This window comes from Caretta caretta, chromosome 3 (assembly GCF_965140235.1).
Source record: "Caretta caretta isolate rCarCar2 chromosome 3, rCarCar1.hap1, whole genome shotgun sequence".
Classification (NCBI taxonomy): Eukaryota; Metazoa; Chordata; order Testudines; family Cheloniidae; genus Caretta; species Caretta caretta.
The window spans coordinates 92500541-92519737 of NC_134208.1; the positions used below are offsets into that span (position 1 = coordinate 92500541).

General features: G+C 37.5%; 1 protein-coding gene across 1 annotated transcript in view; it reads right to left on the reverse strand.

The window, feature by feature from the left end:
* The window catches only part of MAN1A1 (mannosidase alpha class 1A member 1), a 209217-nt gene that overhangs the window by 28549 nt on the left and 161471 nt on the right, over nt 1-19197 (reverse strand). The window contains exons 7-8 of the mRNA XM_048844674.2: nt 16722-16815; nt 10280-10395 (exon numbers count right to left, since the gene is read on the reverse strand). Coding sequence (XP_048700631.1) covers nt 10280-10395; nt 16722-16815 — 210 coding nt within the window. The remainder of the gene's footprint in view (nt 1-10279; nt 10396-16721; nt 16816-19197) is intronic.

Here is a 19197-nt window from a genome sequence, read left to right on the forward strand (position 1 = left end):
AAAGTAAAAATAAACAGACAAAGAAATTTCCAGACACTTTCAACTGCTATGCAATAAAATGATTTTTGTGTTATAATAAAATATGGTATTATTTAAGATAGCCTATAGTTGTGTGGGTAACTGCTTTCTGAATATTAGTAAATTCTAATATTAAACTGTCAATAATTTAGGACAAAACAACCTCAAACTAAAACTTTTTGTAAACCGAAAGGGCAAACCTGTCTCAGAGTAGCATCCTTTTTAAAAAAAAAAAAATCACTATTCTGGTAACAGTTGGTAATTCTACAATAAATTATCTAGCAGCTAGATTGGGTACATTAAAATAAACCAATTCATAAATCAAACTATTATACATAGCAAAGATTGATTTAATTCCCATGCATGATAAAGCCACTGATCATCATGAAGCCACTTAAAGGCCTGATCCAAAGTGGAATCAATGGACTCTAGTGATTATAGTTAAGGCTGCGAGGTAGTTTGTATTATAAAACTTAATTTTGAAACACAAACACATCTTTCACAAAAGCCCAGTAAATTGGTCCCTACCTCCAATCACTGCACACCTGATCTCCACTTTTTCTTACTGATCTCTACTCTTTCCCTAACAATGCCAACTGGTTGCCCTGAAAGATTAAGTCCATGTGTCAGTGTTCTTCTGGCATGAATGGATTAAGTTAAATTGGAAAAAGTCAGTCTTATTTTGGAATAAGTGTCTCCACACATGGAGTTAATCAGGAATAATTCCTGGTGCAGCCAAGCATTAAAATATGAGCTCTTGTAGTCTCTGAATTTTAGTGGTATGTTGCAGTCCCAATCCCATATAAATTAGTGTTTCACAATTTGTGGTGTGAAAAGTTCTGGCAGGGAAATCAAGTCTCTAAAATGTATTAGAAAGGGATATTGGAGTGGGGTAGTGGTAAAGGGAATCTTTATAGATGAATAGTTCAGGACAGCATGAAATTCAAAATTGTCTACTTATGGCCAATTTATTTTCCTTTTTATATAATACATAGATTTTTTTTTAAAACATACATGTCATTTATTTTAACTTTTAACTCAATTTCAACAAAGATTTGATCTGGGAATAATTCCAGTGATGTTTCCCCACTTGTGAATCTGGTGGTTTCACATTTATCACTATGAGATAAATTTATTATTTCATTCTACATAGTGAAATATTCTCTACATGAACCAATTTACAGCATCTGCAAGGAATCAAAAAACTATAAGAGGTGGTTTTTGATTAGATGAAAATACATTACTGATGGATAATTGTTTGGAACTGGTATAGTTTTCCTTCACAGTAAACAGAAATGCATTTGAGAGAACAGGGGCAAGAGTACAGTTAGCACTCTATCAAGACAGCTAGAATAGAGGGTGCAATGCAAGAGGTTGCAGGGAGGAAGTGGCTGGAGTGTATCATCATAAAGGGAACAGCAGCAGATGCTACCTGGGAGCAGTTTAACAACAAAATGACAGCTAACATAAGGCTGCAGAGATAGAAAGAGGAAGAGAAGGAAAAAAGGAATGTTGTGGGCTAGAAAACAGCTTAGAGGAGTCTCCACTACCTGTTCTTTCAATCCCCTCCTCCCTGCACATGGGTTTAACTTTTTGGAGAGGAGGGAGGGAAGTCCTCCATTTTCAAATTCTTCCAGAAAGATGATTCGTTTGTTTACAACAACGAACATATGGGGTGTAGACTTTGTTTTGGCTTCACCAGAGGGCTTAAGTGAACAGTGGAAGACTAATGATGACAGACATAAATCTACTTGTACAGCTTGTTATAGAGTCTTGTTAAAAGTATGCCCAGATATAATAAGATGCAATACAAAACATGCTCATCTATGTGGTAAAGGAACAGGTTTTAGTAAAGAACAAAAAAACCCCACAAAATTGTCTTCATTGAGTTGATGTGGTGCAATAGTTTTTGAAAAGAAATAGATTAAGAGTAGGACTGTCGATTAATCTTAGTTAATGCACACGATTAAAAAAATTAATCATGATTAATCACAGTTTTAATCACACTGTTAAAGAGAATACCAACTGAAATTTATTAAATATTTTTGGAAGTTTTCTACATTTTCAAACATATTGATTTCAATTACAACACAGAATACAAACTGTACAGTGCTCACTTTATATTACTTTTGATTACAACTATTTGCATTGTAAAAATGACAAACAAAAGAAACAATATTTTTCAATTCACCTCATACTACTACTGTAGTGCAATCTCTATCAAGAAAGTGAAACTTAAAAATTCTAGATTTTTTGTTACATAACTGTACTCAAAAACAAAACAATGTAAAACTTCATAGACTACAATTCCACTCGGTCCTATTGCTTGTTCAGTCAATCGCGAAGACAAACAAGTTTGTTTACATTTACAGGAGATAATGTGGCCTGCTTCTTATTTACAATGTCACCTGAAAGTGAGAACAGGCGTTCAAATGGCACTTTTGTAGCCAGCATTGCAAGGTATTTACATGCCAGATATGCTAAACATTTGTATTCCCCTTCATGCTTTGACCACCATTCCAGAGGACATGCTTCCATGATGATGATACTCGTTAAAAAACTAATGTGTTAAATAATTTGTGACTGAAATCCTTGGGGGAGTATTTTAGGTCTCCTTCTCTGTTTTATCCACATTGTGCCATTTATTTCATGTTACAGCAGTCTTGGATGATGGGGTCTAAATTGGCTGTTACCACACAAGAAAGAGATCTTGGAGTCATTGTGGATAGTTCTCTGAAAACATCCACTCAATGTGCAGCAACAGTCAAAAAAGTGAACAGAATGTTTGGAATCATTAAGGGATAGATAATGAGACAGAAAATATCATATTGCCTCTATATAAATCCATGCTACGCCCACATCTTGAATACTGCGTGTAGATGTGGTCACCCCATCTCAAAAAAGATGTATTGTAATAGGTTCAGTGCAACAAAAATGATTAGGGGTATGGAATGGCTGCTATATGAGGAGAGATTAATAAGACTGGGATTTTTCAGCTTGGAAAAGAGATTACTAAGGGGGGATATGATAGAGGTCTATAAAATCATGACTGGTGTGCAGAAAGTAAATAAGGAAGTGTTATTTACTCTCTCATAACACAAGAACTAGGGGGTCACCAAATGAAATTAATAGGAAGGAGGTTTAAAACAAACAAAAGGAAGTATTTTTCCCACAACGCACAGGCAACCTGTGCATCTGTGAAGGCCAAGACTATAACAGGGTTCAAAAAAGAACTAGGTAAGTTCATGGAGGATAGGTCCACCAATGGCTATTAGCCAGGATGAACAGGGATGGTGTCCCTAGCCTCTGTTTGGCAGAAGCTGGGATTGGGCGACAGGGGATGGATCACTTGATGATTACCTGTTCTGTTCATTCCCTCTGGGGCACCTGGCATTGGCCACTGTCAGAAGACAGGACACTGGGTTAAATGGACTTTTGGTCTGACCCAGCATGACTGTTCTTATGACCCAGCACATGTTCATTTTAAGAACAGTTTCACTGCAGATTTGACAAAATGCAAAGAAGGTACCAATGTGAGATTTCTAAAGATAGCTACAGTGCTCAACCCAAGGTTTAAGAATCTGAAGTGCCTTCCAAAATCTGAGAGGGACAAGGTGTGGAACATGCTTTCAGAAGTCTCAAAAGAGCAACACTCTGATGTGGAAATGACAGAACCCGAACCACCAAAAAAGGAAATCAACCTTCTGCTGGTGGCATCTGACTCAGATGATGAAAATAAACGTGTGTTGTGCCGCACTGCTTTAGATCGTTATTGAACAGAGCTCATCATCAGCATGGACACATGTCCTCTGGAATGGTGGTTGAAGCATGAAAGGACACATGAAATTTTAGCGCATCTGGAACGTAAATATCTTGTGACACCGTCTACAACAGTGCCATGTGAACGCCTGTTCTCACTTTCACGTGACACTGTAAACAAGAAGAGGCCAGCATCATCTCCTACAAGTGTAAACAAACTTGTGTCTCTTCGCAACTGTCTGAACAAGAAATAGGACGGAGTTGACTTGTAGGCACTAAGGTTTTACATTGTTTTGTTTCTGAATGCAGTTTTTTTTGTACATAATTCTACATTTGTGAGTTCAACTTTCATGATAAAGAGATTGCATTACAGTACTTGTATTAGGAGAATTGAAGAATACTATTTTTGTTTTTTACAGTGTAAATATTTGTAATAAAAAATAAATATAAAGTAAGCACTGTATACTTTGTATTCTGTGTTGTAATTGAAATCAATATATTTGAAACTGTAGAAAACATCCATAATATTTAAATAAATGGTATTCTATTATTTAACAGCACGATTAATTGTGATTAATTTTTTTAATTGCTTGATTAATCTTTTAATCGCTTGACAGCCCTAATAGTAATTTTTTTATTATTCTTCATAAATTAAAGTATATCTGTCAGCATAAACTGAAGAATAAGATCTTCTTCAGAATCACAGAAAGAATTGTCCTTTTGCAAAATGGCCATTATTTCCTAATGTTCTCAATAGGACTGAGGTCAAACTGCACCGCCTCCTTTTGTTCCTGATGGAAGTGAAGCCCTCCTTTCCTCAGAGAAGGTCTCCACGCTATCAGGATGCAGAGAGGAGGACTGCTGGGAGACGCGAAGGGCGATGATGACCATGTCTACTAAGAGCAGCCTGTGGCATCTACTCCATTGCCAATAATAGGAGATGGCAACCATTTTGAAAGAAGGAAATTCTTTGACTGTTTTTCTGAAAAAGAATACATCTATGTGCCAGCCTTACTGAAGAATAAAGTTTAGTTGTGAACAGTAATGGCAAAAAGTGATCGTTAACACTAAAAAAGTGATTAAAATGTAGTCTACATAGAAGATTTAAATGCGTTAGCTCTATGGAAAATGTGAAGAATATGTATTATTAAAGTAATTTTTGGGGGTGGGAGAGGAAAGATATCAAGAAGGGTGCTAAACTTCTTAAAGGACCAATTTAAAAATTAATTTTAACTCCAACTAATGTATGCACTTGGGAATTCTCAAACAAATGTTTTGTACACGAGTGCTGTAATTTTGGGACGGATATGTTGTATTCTTCATACCTAACAGAGCAGTTTAATTCCTACTTTGCATGCAAAACTCAACTCATCCTTACCTATGGAGATGCAACTGGCAGCTCCATATGGTCAGAACAACTGTTTATGCCAGCCATGGCATAAAAGTTCCAGTTTCTGAACTCAAGTAGAAAGTTAAATATCTTATTAACAAAAAGTAATTACATAATATCCTAGACTAATCACCTACCAAGTTTCACTGAAATATACGCACATAATATACCTGAGACATTAAGATTTTTTTTTTATAGCAAATATATTCCACAATACTTCCTGAAAAGGGTTGACACTTATTGCTTCTGGGCCTATGCCATGCACCATATGACAAGCTTTAGCTTGATGTGAAATGTGAATTTTTATAGCAGTTATATAGGAGTTTATAATAGAAGTGCTCACTACTCCCTGATTGTCTGTGAAAGTTCTATGCACCACCTACTATGGGTCTGCATTCATTTAACCAGTTGGTTGGGTCACACAGGCTTATGCTAGGGCTGGACGTATTGTAATGCTGTACAGGTCTGTTGACCCTATGGGGACATAAATTTTGTCATGTTAATTTGATGCAAGGGCTTTATCAAGATGTAATATAAGGCAAATTCAAGCATGTTTCTGGTTTCAAACTCCCAAACGATGTTTAGACCCAGGGTGGAAGGGGTGTGATGGGTCTTCACACCTGCTCTCTGATGATCATTATCCAAAGACTTTGTAGGATTTTCCCATGGTTTCTCTCTATATATTGTGGAAGTATAACATTGTATAAGTATAACGTTGTATAAGGGGACATGCTGGATACATTGTGTATGAGAGGGCATGCCAAAACATGTTACAAAGTATCTGAGGGAGCACACGTAGGGACAGTTAGCTTTTGAATGGAGAAGCAATTAAGATAGAGCCAGCACGTCTAAGAAGCAGGCATCAGAACAGAAGGTGTGAAGGGCAATTAGTTAAGTTAACTGGAAGCTGTTAAAGGAGATTGTTAACGGTGGCAGGTAATGGAAGATACGTGACTGGTCTCAGGGATCTCGAAGGGTGGTGACTAAAATCTTTTTCTTCTTTTGTCTGTAACTTCTCTGTAACTTGTTCTCCAAAAAACTGTATAAATTAAAAGACACAAGCCCCACTCGGGGGGCTCACTTCTAAATGTATTAGCAGAGCAGCTTTGCGAATAAAACAGAGTGGTCTGATAAATTGTGAGTCTGAGTCAAACTTTGACAATATGTTGGACCCACAAAGGCTGCCCAGCAGTAGCGCTGCAACACCCCCTACACTACGACCATGGGGAGAGAGAAGGCTACTGGAATAGGATCCCTCTATTTTGTAAGCAATCAAAAATGAATATGTTACCACTTTTAAGGTAAGCAGTAGGAAGGGGTGGTTGTCCTTCTGTACCCCACTGACAGTGTTCTTTGGTCTGACTGTCTCCTCTTCCAACCAAGATCGGTTTTAGAACTGTTTGTCAGGAGGTCTCTCTTTTGCTGCAGCTCCTTTAAGGTAGACTCCCCAGGCTGCTTGGCCAATAGCTAGGGGATTACATGTTCCATCCTGCACAGTCAGGGAGGTGCTTTACATGCACAGTACCTTCTCAGCCTCATTTTTCAGGCCCTAAATGAGGTGATTAATTAATTTTGCCCAAAAGGAAGGCGATTGGTTTGGGCAGCCACAGGACTCGCACTGGCCCTTCTGGCCACTACTCCCAGTAGCTCTGTATAATTCTGGCAGGCTCCATGTGCAGACACCTCAGAATGGAGGATTCTTTTTTTGCCAGGTGATAAATTATGCTCGGACCAATATTCTGACCAAACTACTTGACAGTCCCTTAGAAAGTAACTGCATTAATCCTAAAATAAAAGACTAGTTATTGTATTGCATATGTGTGTGTGTGTGTGTAGATTGATATTTTAGCTCATGAACAATTAAATATGAGGAGTAAAAAATATTTTGTGGACTCTTTACTCTTGGGCATCATCATCAATGAGGCATTAGCTCTTTAAAATTCTTCCTACCTCCACAATCACTTGAAACATGCGGATTACTTAAAGTATAATGCTTCCTTTTAATGGGGGAAAACAGGCCTAAATTTGGTTATTTATTCATGGTCTCTCCCACATAAATTCCAGTTTTTAGGAATCTTTCTAAAGATTGCTTTATAAATACTTTATAAGATTATGTTCTGGTAATTGAAATGAGGATACCTCTATTTTTTTTTGCGCATCACAAACCAACTAAATTTTAAACAGGGTCAACCACAAAAATATATTTTAATAACGACAGTTTAAAAATATAGATTTTCAATTTAGTTCTTGCTTTTCATGGTGGCCATAAGAAAACAACATGCAAGGACATCATCACATTTTAAAGAAACGAGCTTGCCTTTAACATACAAGCCCTGGATAGAAGAAAAAGAAGATTTCAGCAAAATACTTCTTTCTAAACAAACTCCAAATTAATGATTTTTTCACACAAAACTAAATCCCACTATGCTATAGACACCTACCTTTTTAGTTGCTGGGCAATATAAAGTAATGAATTAGGCATTAAATCTTGCATCAGCACAATTGCTTTTTTGGTGGGGAGGAGTAGCACTGACAGATGGGAGTATATTGGAATATACAGGTCCCTGTGACTGCTTTGGGTTAGTCTCTCGCACACTGAAAGCATTGGGGAAAATTAATCCCACCGTATGTGAAGTAGATTCATAATGCTTTTAGAGTAGGACAGTGGAAAAAACAAGGGGCCAGTACTGACAAAAGCATAACACCACCACACATAAGGATGTCATTCTACCAGCAACGTTATAACATGTAGACGTCTTGCACATGCTTCATGATCACTGGATACTAATAAGCTTGCCAACTACCACCGTGCCTCTAATTCTGCTGGCTGGTAATGCTGAATAACAACCTAAGAGCTATTTATGCCTAAAATACACCTTAGATATAAACATGATAATAAGCATATTAATAATAGAGTTCAAACAGCCATACTAATGTTAGATTTAACGACACTTCTTGATCGTGAGGTACTGCTCACCCACCTAAATGTCTAGCAAGGAAGAGCTAGATTAGCTTTTCTCCTTGAACAGATCCCAAGGGATCACGATGGGCATCATCTCCTCTTTGCTGAGAGTTCTCACATGCAGAGGTGTGCACAGTTCAGTCCTGTCCCCTTTCTTAGGGCTTGTCTACACAGGAAAGTTATACCAGTGTTGGAATACAGGCCTACCTTAGACATGGGTGAACTATGGTTTTCAACTGGGTTGTGATACTAGCATGAGAAATAGGCCCAAAACATGTGACCACAAAGAATGAGATCATGAGAAAGAAGAGATGTGTTAAACTTGTAGTGTTTTCTTATTTAAGATTTGGTCTGAAGTAATTGAAATAAAACATGGTTAATTGGGTACCAGGTGCAGTAAATAATTGGCTATATGTGTTAGTTTAATGTATTATAAAATGGACTTCGCTCAGGTCTAATAATTGGCAATGACATCACTTGTTTATTATAGGGTATAAAAAAATTCTTTTAAAAGGCTATTGCTAATACCTGCCTGACCAAGTTGAAAATGACCAATATGGGTCTAAGTACCCTGGGTCAGCCCTTTTGTAAGTATTTTAATCAAACACCTATAAATGTTCTGTTATTGTTTGGATATAGTAAAATGCTTATTATTTAAGCTTTTTAGACATGCTTAGAGCTATTGTAGAAATATCATGTGACCTTTAGATTTAATAAAGGAATTTATGGTTAAACTGATGTCATGGTAGTATCCCATATTAATGATAATAATTCCAAAAACTAGTATAAGTTAAGGTGTGAATTTAAACCAACATAGTTAAACTGGTATTACACACTCTTTCACACCCATCAACCCACCCTTACTCTGGTGTAAGAAGGCATTTTTTTCAGTGTAGCTTATGTCACCTGGGAACAGGTTTAAACTAAACCAAATAAAGCTACTTTTGTACCAGAACACGTGTGACCACACAGGGGGTTATACTTGTATAACTACATCAGTTTAACCAAACCATATAATTATGTCGGTATAACTGGTAACACTTTCCTGTGTAGAAAAGCTTTGTTCAACACTCACGTAAGGCATGGGTAGACTGAAGGATGCTGTAAGTTACAGGATCATCACTATGCTAAAAAATAGCTCTGCCTCACCATCTAGCACAGATAATGTTGACTCCCCTTTGTTACAGTATCTGAGGCAAATAGAAACCTAGATTAAGAACAGTTGGCTCGTGCTCAGTTCAGAAAAAATGGAGGTGGAATTGGTAGGCAAAAGGAAGCCTACCAAAAGACCAGAAGGATCTGAACTGATGGCATTAATAAAGGTAGCTTGCTCTCCTGTTTTCATCCAGGTGGTGAGCAATCTCTGGACCTCTCATTGGAGGCCAGAACATATCCTTCCCCCTTGATCTTTTGCTGGGCAGGAGGGTGTGCCTTTTCTCTTGGATGTGAACTTGGTTGCAGTGGTCAAGACTGTATTATTGCACTGTATTCTGCATTTGGGGGTGACTATGCACAATTTTTTATTTTTGGGCAAACTTTCCAATCACAGTTCAATTCAAGCAGTTTGTTACTTCACAAAAGCTGAAAAATGAATATATGATATAACTAATGTGCTTATACAACACTAATCCAGTACTGTAATTTTACTGATAATTATCCACAGACTGATTATATATTAAGACACTATTATGCCCACATTCAAAATACTCTAGCAGTTTAAGTAATATGTTTTGGGAATTAAAACACACAGTAGAGGGATTTCCTGTATCATAAACATAAGAAAAGGGACAAAAAAGTATCTAATTTATGTTATTGTGAGGAAAAATGGAATCCTTGTTGGCACTGCTTGCAGATAAAGCTTTCTTTAAAAAATTACACACTAATGCACATTTTATACACATTTTAAAATATTAGATACTGTTTTTATAACTTGAGTTGAAATAATTTCAGTTCAGTTTTAGATTCCCACACAGCATCTGCACTGTTCTAAGATTTATATTTGATAAAGTCTTATAAAACAACTAGTTTTTAAAAAACTTATTCATTGTGGTAGCAAAGGCATAAATCCTGCATTCTCCCCAGAGCCTGTTTCTTTAGGAACATTATAGATTAGATTATTATGGCAAGAAAGATTTAAATATCTCATTTACCTGAACAGCATCATAATACATTTTCTTGCCTTCTTCATCTGTCTTGTCTGACATCAGCCATGCCTTGAGCAAATACTCATAAAAGCTATCTCCAAGTCCTCCAACAGAGACGTGATCTGAAAAGGGAGGAAGAGGATTCAGCAATTCCACCTTGAATTTGAGCACTGAAACACAATTACAGTTTGTAACTGTGATAGATTAACAAATTTCAGGATGCCTCCCTCTAACAATCATGTTATAAATATAGCCCAAAACCTCAGAAAAGTACTTATTTTACAGCAGAAAATATTTTTAAAATAAATGGTTAGTCTTTCTGCTTGAATGACGACCTGTAACAGGGTGGGAGAAGGCAGCCATTATTATTTACATAGTGTCTTTGGAGTTCATGGTATTTTACAGAAATGAAAAAAGTCAATATCTCTGCACTAAGTGTTTATAATCTAAGATAGACAAAAGATGTGTAACTATAATATACTGTAAGGTTTTTTAAAAAACAGAAAAAGTTGGCAAAAAACCCACTCCTAATCTCACAAATGCATTCCTTATTTCGGGGAAGGGGTTGGAATGGGGGCAGGGAAGGGGTGGGAAGAGGTGGGGCCTCATTGAAGGGGTGGAGTGGGGGCATGGCCAGGGCAGTGGCGGGGGGTGGGGGGGGTCAGTGATGCAGCCCTCAGGCCAATGTACTAGTCCTCATGTGGTCCTTGTGGTCATTTGAGTTTGAGACCCCTGCTTTAAAACAAGAGCACTAGATAAAGATTTCCTCTTCCACAAATAGTATTTTCTAATAAAACTATTGTTACTCATATTAATAATTAGCATTTATTGAGCATCTTCAATAAGAGGACTTCAAAGTGCTTTACTGATACTAATCAATTAAAATAATCTAGTTTCACAGATTTGGGAACTGAGGCACACAGAGGTTAACAGGAAGTCTGTGGCAAAGCTGTATAAAAAGCCAGTGACTCCTAACTCCTAGTCCTGGGCCTTGACTGCAAGGCTATCCTTGCTTCTCTATGAAGTTGAATGCGACATTTGGAATTTTTCAAAATTCCTAAATTCTCTCCCTCTCCCCATTCACAAAATGCATCCTCTTGCTCACCTTGGGGGTTGGAAAGCCATGCAAATGTAGAATCTACATGTATTTCCATTAAAGCTTTGCCACGACAGTGTGTCTTTTCTCCACTAGCCTGTGACCTCCAGTGTCCAATTTAGGTGTCCAAAATATTTCCTAGTATCCCATCCCAAACAAATGTACTATGATTATGCAGAGCTTTGAATTATGAAGAGCTTTTAAAAAAATTAGATCTTTTAATTTTTGAAGAGAATATACCATTTAATTATTATTCATAATCCGAAAGGAAAAAAGGCTTCTTCAAAAAAACCCAAGAGCAGTTTTTCTATGATGGAGGGCTGATCTCTGAATAGCAGCATTTAAATGACCTTTACAGTTTCCTAAATAAAATTACCATAGAAACCCTTGACATTTGCAAACTAAATAGCACAAACAATCTCATCAATAATAAGTCTTATTATTATATACATTATTGCAGGAGACAAATCCAATTGGTGCACGCTGCAGCAAATCACTGTAAGGTTACTGTCAAAATAACAAGGACTAAATGAATTTACAAGAACAACGGCAGTGAACCAACAACGTCCTTCAGAGTTACAGCATTGTAAGTGAAACACTAACATTCAGAAGCTGTTATTTTCCCCTGGCTGATGTTTGTGAGACGAATACTTCTATGTTGTTGCAATTAGTTTTTTGTTGCAATCAATAGGCACTGGAAAAATAATCTTAAATAAAACATCTTTTTATGACTTATGTTCTTGTTTTCTTCCACTGTTAAAAATCCGTGCTTGCAAACAAAAAGCAAGTGAATTGGAACAGAGGAAACAAATGTAGATTTAATTTTATTTGTTGCTTTTTCAACATGCCATGGATCGACCTGCATCAACACTTGTGTTCGTGGTTTGTATGGACAAGAAGCTAATTTCCATATATAAATTACATGCCATTGGTAAAGAAAGATGGCTTTATAATTTACAAGCTCCCGGATACGACCCAGGGAATTCATGCAAAAGAGAAGTTTGAGGCACTATTATATAAACATAAGAAAGGTCAAAAGCCCAAATAGCAGAATTAGAATTTGATTCACTTTTAAAAAAGGACAATCAGAGAGAGACAGTGGCAGCTTTTAAACTGGGTGAGAGTAAGGGCTATCTTCCCAGGTGAGGCACTGCAATATTAGGTAAGGTTTCAGAGTAGCAGCCGTGTTAGTCTGTATCCGCAAAAAGAACAGGAGTACTGTGGCACCTTAGAGACTAACAAATCTATTTGAGCATAAGCTTTCGTGGGCTCCAGCCCACTTCATCAGATACATATATATCTTCTTACTATATGTTCCATTCTATGCATCTGATGAAGTGGGCTGGAGCCCACGAAAGCTTATGCTCAAATAGATTTGTTAGTCTCTAAGGTGCCACAAGTACTCCTGTTCTTTTTGCGGATACAGACTAACACGGCTGCTACTCTGAAAGATATAAAAGAGTATAATTTAGGTCCTCAAATCCATTATTCAATAAAAACAGTAACTTCCTTTGCCTTTGGGGACAACTCTCCAATATACCCAGGCTGCAAACAGAACAGTGAGGATTCCTCATGTCCCCTCCCATTGTGTGTCTTGTTTAACTGACTGCATGCTTGGCAAGTTTTGAAATTAACTGAGCTGCCTGATATAGTCAACATGACAGAACAAGACAGAATAAGCAACCTGTTCCTCTGTTTAAAGAAAAAGAAAAAAAAGCAAAAGGATGAAAGACTACCAGATCATGCCAACTCAGTGTTGTGCCAGACTGAGAAAGTAAGAGGGTGTCTAGAGAATAAAATCTGTGTGTTCATGCTGACTTAAATGATTTTTCCGATCCACCTTTTCTTTTGTCCTGTAGCGTACATGTAGATCATTTATTTAAAAAGCAGAAAACACGAACAAATAAGGAAGTCAATATTAAATAGTTTCTTCAAAAACTGACATTTAAAACCAGCAAGAAACTTTCTACATTATGTCATTCCCTCTAAAATACTTTACTAAACACATTTAAAAAGAACAACTTTCCCAAAACAATTATTTTTCTTTTATATTCTAAGGTCTGGCTCCCCAGAGGAACTTAGGTGCTGCAATGCCTAATTTTTAGGCACCTTGAAAATCACTAGAATCCACAAAGCCTGGGTTAGGCACCAAGCCTCTCTGTATGATGAATGAGGAGAGATAGGCATCTAAAAATGGGATCTACAAAAGCCAGCATGCTAGGTTTAGAGTCATTCTCAGTCTCTCTCTCTTGCCCAATGGCTATTTCAGCATCTATCCAAAGTAGAACAGGTTCAACAGGAGAGATGGAGAGAGACTCACATTAGAATATCCCAAAATCCAATGGATAGGGCTCTCTCCTTAGAAAGGATTTGAACCCTTCTCCCCATCAGCCAGAGCTGCCCACATCCTCGGTGAGTGCTCTATCTAGTGGGCTAAAAATTATAAGGGTGGCACCACTACCTCTTCCTCATTCTGCTGGATTTTGAATGGGCTTCAATCCAATAGATGTGCTCAGAGCATGCCTACCAAATCAGGTCCTGCAGGTAAGACAGGTGAGGGAATGCCCATCTTCACCTGGCTTGAGAATCCAGCTGGGGCTTGGGCATGAGATAGATACCCAAGTACCTTGTATATCTCTGCCTAAATATTTTAATAATTCCTATTTTGTTTCTTTTCAGTGGGTGTGCAGAATCAACTGTTCAGAAGAATTTCTATGATGGGATTGCTACAGTAAAGGTAAACCAAAGTTCCTCTTGTAAAACCCCCCAAACCACAATCATTTAATAGTGTAACAATATAAAAAAGGGATTCTAGTAACACCTTCTAGTTTAGCAACCCATGTTCTCAACATGCTATAGAAGTACAATAGGCAGTGTTCATACAGGAAAAAGTCAAATGACCAGAAAGGGGCCAGGAACTTAAAATGCCTGAGACGTTGTTCAATATATTCATTCCCCACTGATTTTGTTAGATTTTTCCTCATGATGTTTCCAGTGGAATTGAAGGCAATATAATTCTGTTTAGCTTACTTCCTTGTCTGCCTACATCATTTAATGTCAGCAGAACAAATACTCACCTGCAGAAAAATGTTACTCACCTTCTCATAACTGCTGGTCTTTGAGACGTGTTGCATATGCCCATTACACTGTAGGTCTGTGTGCATCTCATGCACCAGTGATGGGGAATTTTTCTTAGTAGTACCCATAGTGGCAGCCCTGCTCATGCTCTGGCTGCTCATGCTCTGAATGGAGGATATAAAGCAGAGGTGGCCAACCTGTGGCTTCGGAGCCACATGCAGCTCTTCAGAAGTTAGTATGTGGCTCCTTGTATAGGCACCGACTCCAGGGATGGAGCTACAGCCTCCAAATTGCCAGGGGGTGCTCACTGCTCAAGTCCTGGCTCTGCCACAGGTCCTGCCCTGCCTCCATCCCTTCCTGCCCCGTCCCCTGAGCCTGCAGTGCCCGCGCTCCTCCCCCCAGAGCCTCCTACATGCCATGAAACAGCTGATCAGAAAGTGCAGGGAGAGAGCGGGAGGTGCTGATCGGTGAGGCTCCCGGTGTGTGTGAGGCGCTGGGAGTGGAGCTGATGGGGTGCTGTTGACATGTTTACTGTGGCTCTTTGGCAATGTACATTGGTAAATTCTGGCTCTCTCTCAGGCTCAGGTTGGCCTCCCTACCCCTTCTTTAGTTTCTTCGGACCAGCATGCCAATGGTAGACTCCGATGTGTTGGGAAAGAGGGTTGGCATATAGCAGACATATGCAACGTATTTCGAAAAACAATAGTTACAAGATGGCGAATAACCATTCTTTCTTCTTCGAGTGCTAGCATACGTCTTTTACACTTTAGTTGACTCCCAAGCTGTTATCAAACGCAATGGGCCTTGAAGTCGCATCATAAGAGTAATTGTAGAACCATTTTTCCCTTGTTTGTGTCTTTTCTTGATGCAAGCAATAAGTGCATATTGTCTAGTAAACGTGTTGACGGAAGACCATGTTGCTACTCTGAAGAAGTCAGTAGGGAAACGTTCCACAAATGCATGCTTTACTTCCACACTGCCTCTGAAGGGTGCAACTAGAATACCAGAGTTCCCGCAGCCGAGTTGACTCGGGGGGCAGGGAGTGTGTCTAGACAAATGAAGGGGACTTGAAGGGGCTGGGCACCAGTTTCAGGATCTTAGCAGACCGGGGTCATGGTGGATTCTCCAAGGAGTAATTGTTGAGCTTCTTTTTGACAACCAAGAGGGTTCAGACATTGATCTAAGAGCAGCCTCCACAGAATACATCAAAGCTGCTCTTCCCTCAGCTTTTTCATTCTGGTCTTTAAGCCCTGGCATATCAAGCATCTGTCTCTTATGTGGCCCTCATCCACGCACTTAAGACAGTGTGAATGAGGGTCAGCTCATGAAAGCTTATGCTCAAATAGATTTGTTAGTCTCTAAGGTACTCCACAAGTACTCCTTTTCTTTTTGCAAATACAGACTAACACGGCTGCTACTCTGAAACCTGTGATAGGAATCTGCTTTTGACAACCAGAGCAAGGCTTGAAACCTGGCGACCTTGGCATAGGCTCCCCAATACTAGGTGAGACCTGGAGATCTGTCCAATTCAGAAAATGTACTAAAAGGGAATAGTTTTTAATATAAAGGAAAATACAGAAAGAAAAATAAAGTCCAATGGATGAAACACAGTAACAATAGGCAAAAGTTAGCTAAAGTACTCACAAGTTTGTTCTCAGGGAGCGAGGCTGTGAACACAGAATGCTCCGACTACTGATCACAGAAGGTAAGAAAAACTCAAGAAGGGATGGGGTAGCTCCTTCCTCTATGCCCTCCATTCAGAGCTTGGTTGTGGGCAGGGCGGCCCCTACAGATACCACTAGGGAAAACTCTCTGGAACCAATGCATGAGACACATACGCCTACAGTGTAATGGAGTGGAGTAAGCACTCACAGAAGAAATATAGAGGCAAACCCTCAGCTAATATAAACTGGCACAGTTTCATTAACTTCAATGAAACTAAACCAATTTATACCAACATAGAATTTTGATCCAAGACAAGCTGATAGCATTTCTTTAAACAGCAGCCTTAACAGCACTTTAATTTTTTCAGTGAAAAAAGACATTTTTCAATCACACACTTAGACTCATTCAAAAGTTTTCAACTAACAAATATGCTAGAGGTCAGAGAAATATAAATTAACATATATGAAGTAGGTAGAAAAATAAGTAACCCAAGCAGAACTCAGGTTTATCAATTGCTAACAGTGCAAGAAACAACCAAGAGTTGATGTCTTCCTAGAAATGGTATGTAAAAATAGTTAACTGGCAGTTCTGAAGAACTGTCATACTTACGTTGACCCCATTGACCGCTACTGGGATTCAGGTAATTAGGGTAAAGACCTTCTGGTTTATCAAGCCGGTTCAGAACTTTACGAATGTTCATTACCTATTACAAAGAAAACCAAACAATGAGCACTTGATCTAGTCTTATATTCCCATTAAATACAAGTAGCATCAGTACATCCTTTTTTAAACCAACATGCATAAATACATTTTAATTCAAACAAATACGTATTCTTTCAACATATATAATGTCCCTATCGAAAGACCTCTATGCATAGGCATAGAGGATTTCTTTTTAAAATAAACAAATCTAATCTAGTCATCAACTAAAATGCTCCACAGAAAAAAAGAATGCTCCACCGATATTGAGATCATTGCAGGACCATAAGACAGCAGCAGTCTGTGTGTCCCTCAAGCATGGTTCATTGTAGATAGAGCACATGTAGTATTTTAATGGAATTTTAATGAAAGACACCAGATTAACTGCACTGAAGAAAGAAGATCATGATTTAGCCACAGAACAGAAACAGCAATGCAGGAGCACTGGAAGCTTTTCCCTAAAACACTGTCAAGATGTCCTCAGCTCTGTTGGAGTTCCTACCTCTATGATACAGAATGTAGTTCCATTTAAAGGTTATTCAAATCTTTGGCTTCTTTGCCAAGATTATCTACTTGTGCATTTTCATTAGGTTTTTCTTTGTTCTTAATACTAGTTTAAAAATTAAAATATGTTATCTTAAATGTTACTTCTTGTGAGCCTGGGGAAAAAACATTTGAAATTCAAATTTATTTAAAACAAACTCTGTCCTTAATTAATCTCATTTTGCCATATGCATTTCATGGATTCCAATAATTGTGTGAGCTTTAATATTGCACTCTACATAATGGGACAATACATTGTTCAGCCAATCCATGAAGCTTGGTGTACTTAATACTCAATTAAAAGGTTTGACCACTGCTTTTGGAGCGAAACAAAGTTTACAGCTTCCTTTGGAATTTCTTATTAAGATGTCATAATTTAACAGAGAAAAGTCATTTTTAAATATGTATATTGCTGTATACATGTCTGACCCATTTCTAATTAATAAACAAAATTAAGTACATAAACTACATTAATGCAATGTTCCTGTTGCGATCTAAAATATACAAAAGTCAGGAAATAAAAACATACGATTACAACATCTATAATTCTACTCTATTGTACATAGTAATATTTTATATAAATGCATGTGGTATATATGTTAAATGTAGCTGAGTTACAGTTGCCTAGGAACCAGTAATTTAATTTTAACGCCTTTGCACACAGTTTTTTGTATTTAGTAATTTTTTTTCAAAAATAAAAAAAACTCTGAATACATATTCAATAAATCTACCTGTATAAGATCCATATCCACCATTTTGTCACCTTTTTTAGTCCAACAGAACCAAATCTATTGACCTTCAGAGCATGCTGCAGATCTCTTTAACAAGGCCTTTAAGGGAGCTGTTGAATAGACCAACTCTGGGTTTTTCTGTGGAGTTTCTTACTTGATATCAGATTAGGTTTTTTAAATTGTGCATATGCACAGAGGTCTTTTGATAGGCACATTATAGATTTTGAAATAATAGACATTTTTCTTATTTAAAATGTATTTATGTTTGTGATTAAAGGAACAATTCACTGGGAACATTTTTATATTGTACATACACATGGGATTATTAAAATTATTGTAGTACATTTATTCAAATATGTATCTATTCCAATAAACACATCTGTACTGATTCAATATAAATCTGTACACCAGTAAATGAAATACTGTACTGTGGTGCAATATGTTAAAAACTTAATAGAAAAAACATACTATGCAGGAACCATAGGCTTTTTTAGAATGCATAAAAATTTATTTGTATGCGATGTTTCTTCAAATATGTAAAAAATCATCAAGCCACATTTGAAGTTTTTAAAATAATCCATTTGTAGTTATCTAAATGTGAATACAGGGCTAGCCACAACAATTTCTGAAGTAGTGAAAATGTTATTTTTTTAAAGCTCAAAAACGGCCACGTAGAATTTTACCAAACTTGGAAAAAATGCACCTTTGGGCTGTGAACAAGTATGAGAAATATCACTTAAAGGGTACTTTCCTCAAAAAGTTATGAACACTATAAAGATGGACATGAAATGGAAGAGACTCCCAAATCCCTTACTTACAGTAGTGACACCCTGTATTTTTAGAAAATGCATCGAAGTGATTGCTAGGTCACAGTCCTTTGTACTTCTGCATGAACACAGTATATTATCTGAATATAAAATTCATTTGTGGTTTTCACCTTAACCAAACAAGTTACACCAACTAAAATAAGTGCTGTGTTCCAAATACCTAATCTACATGAATTTACCACTTAACCAAACTTCCAAATATTATGTGGCCTGATAAGTGGTTTTCTAATTTTTATAACCATGACAAAATGGATGTCAATTCAGCCATGTGCTTTGTGTTCATTA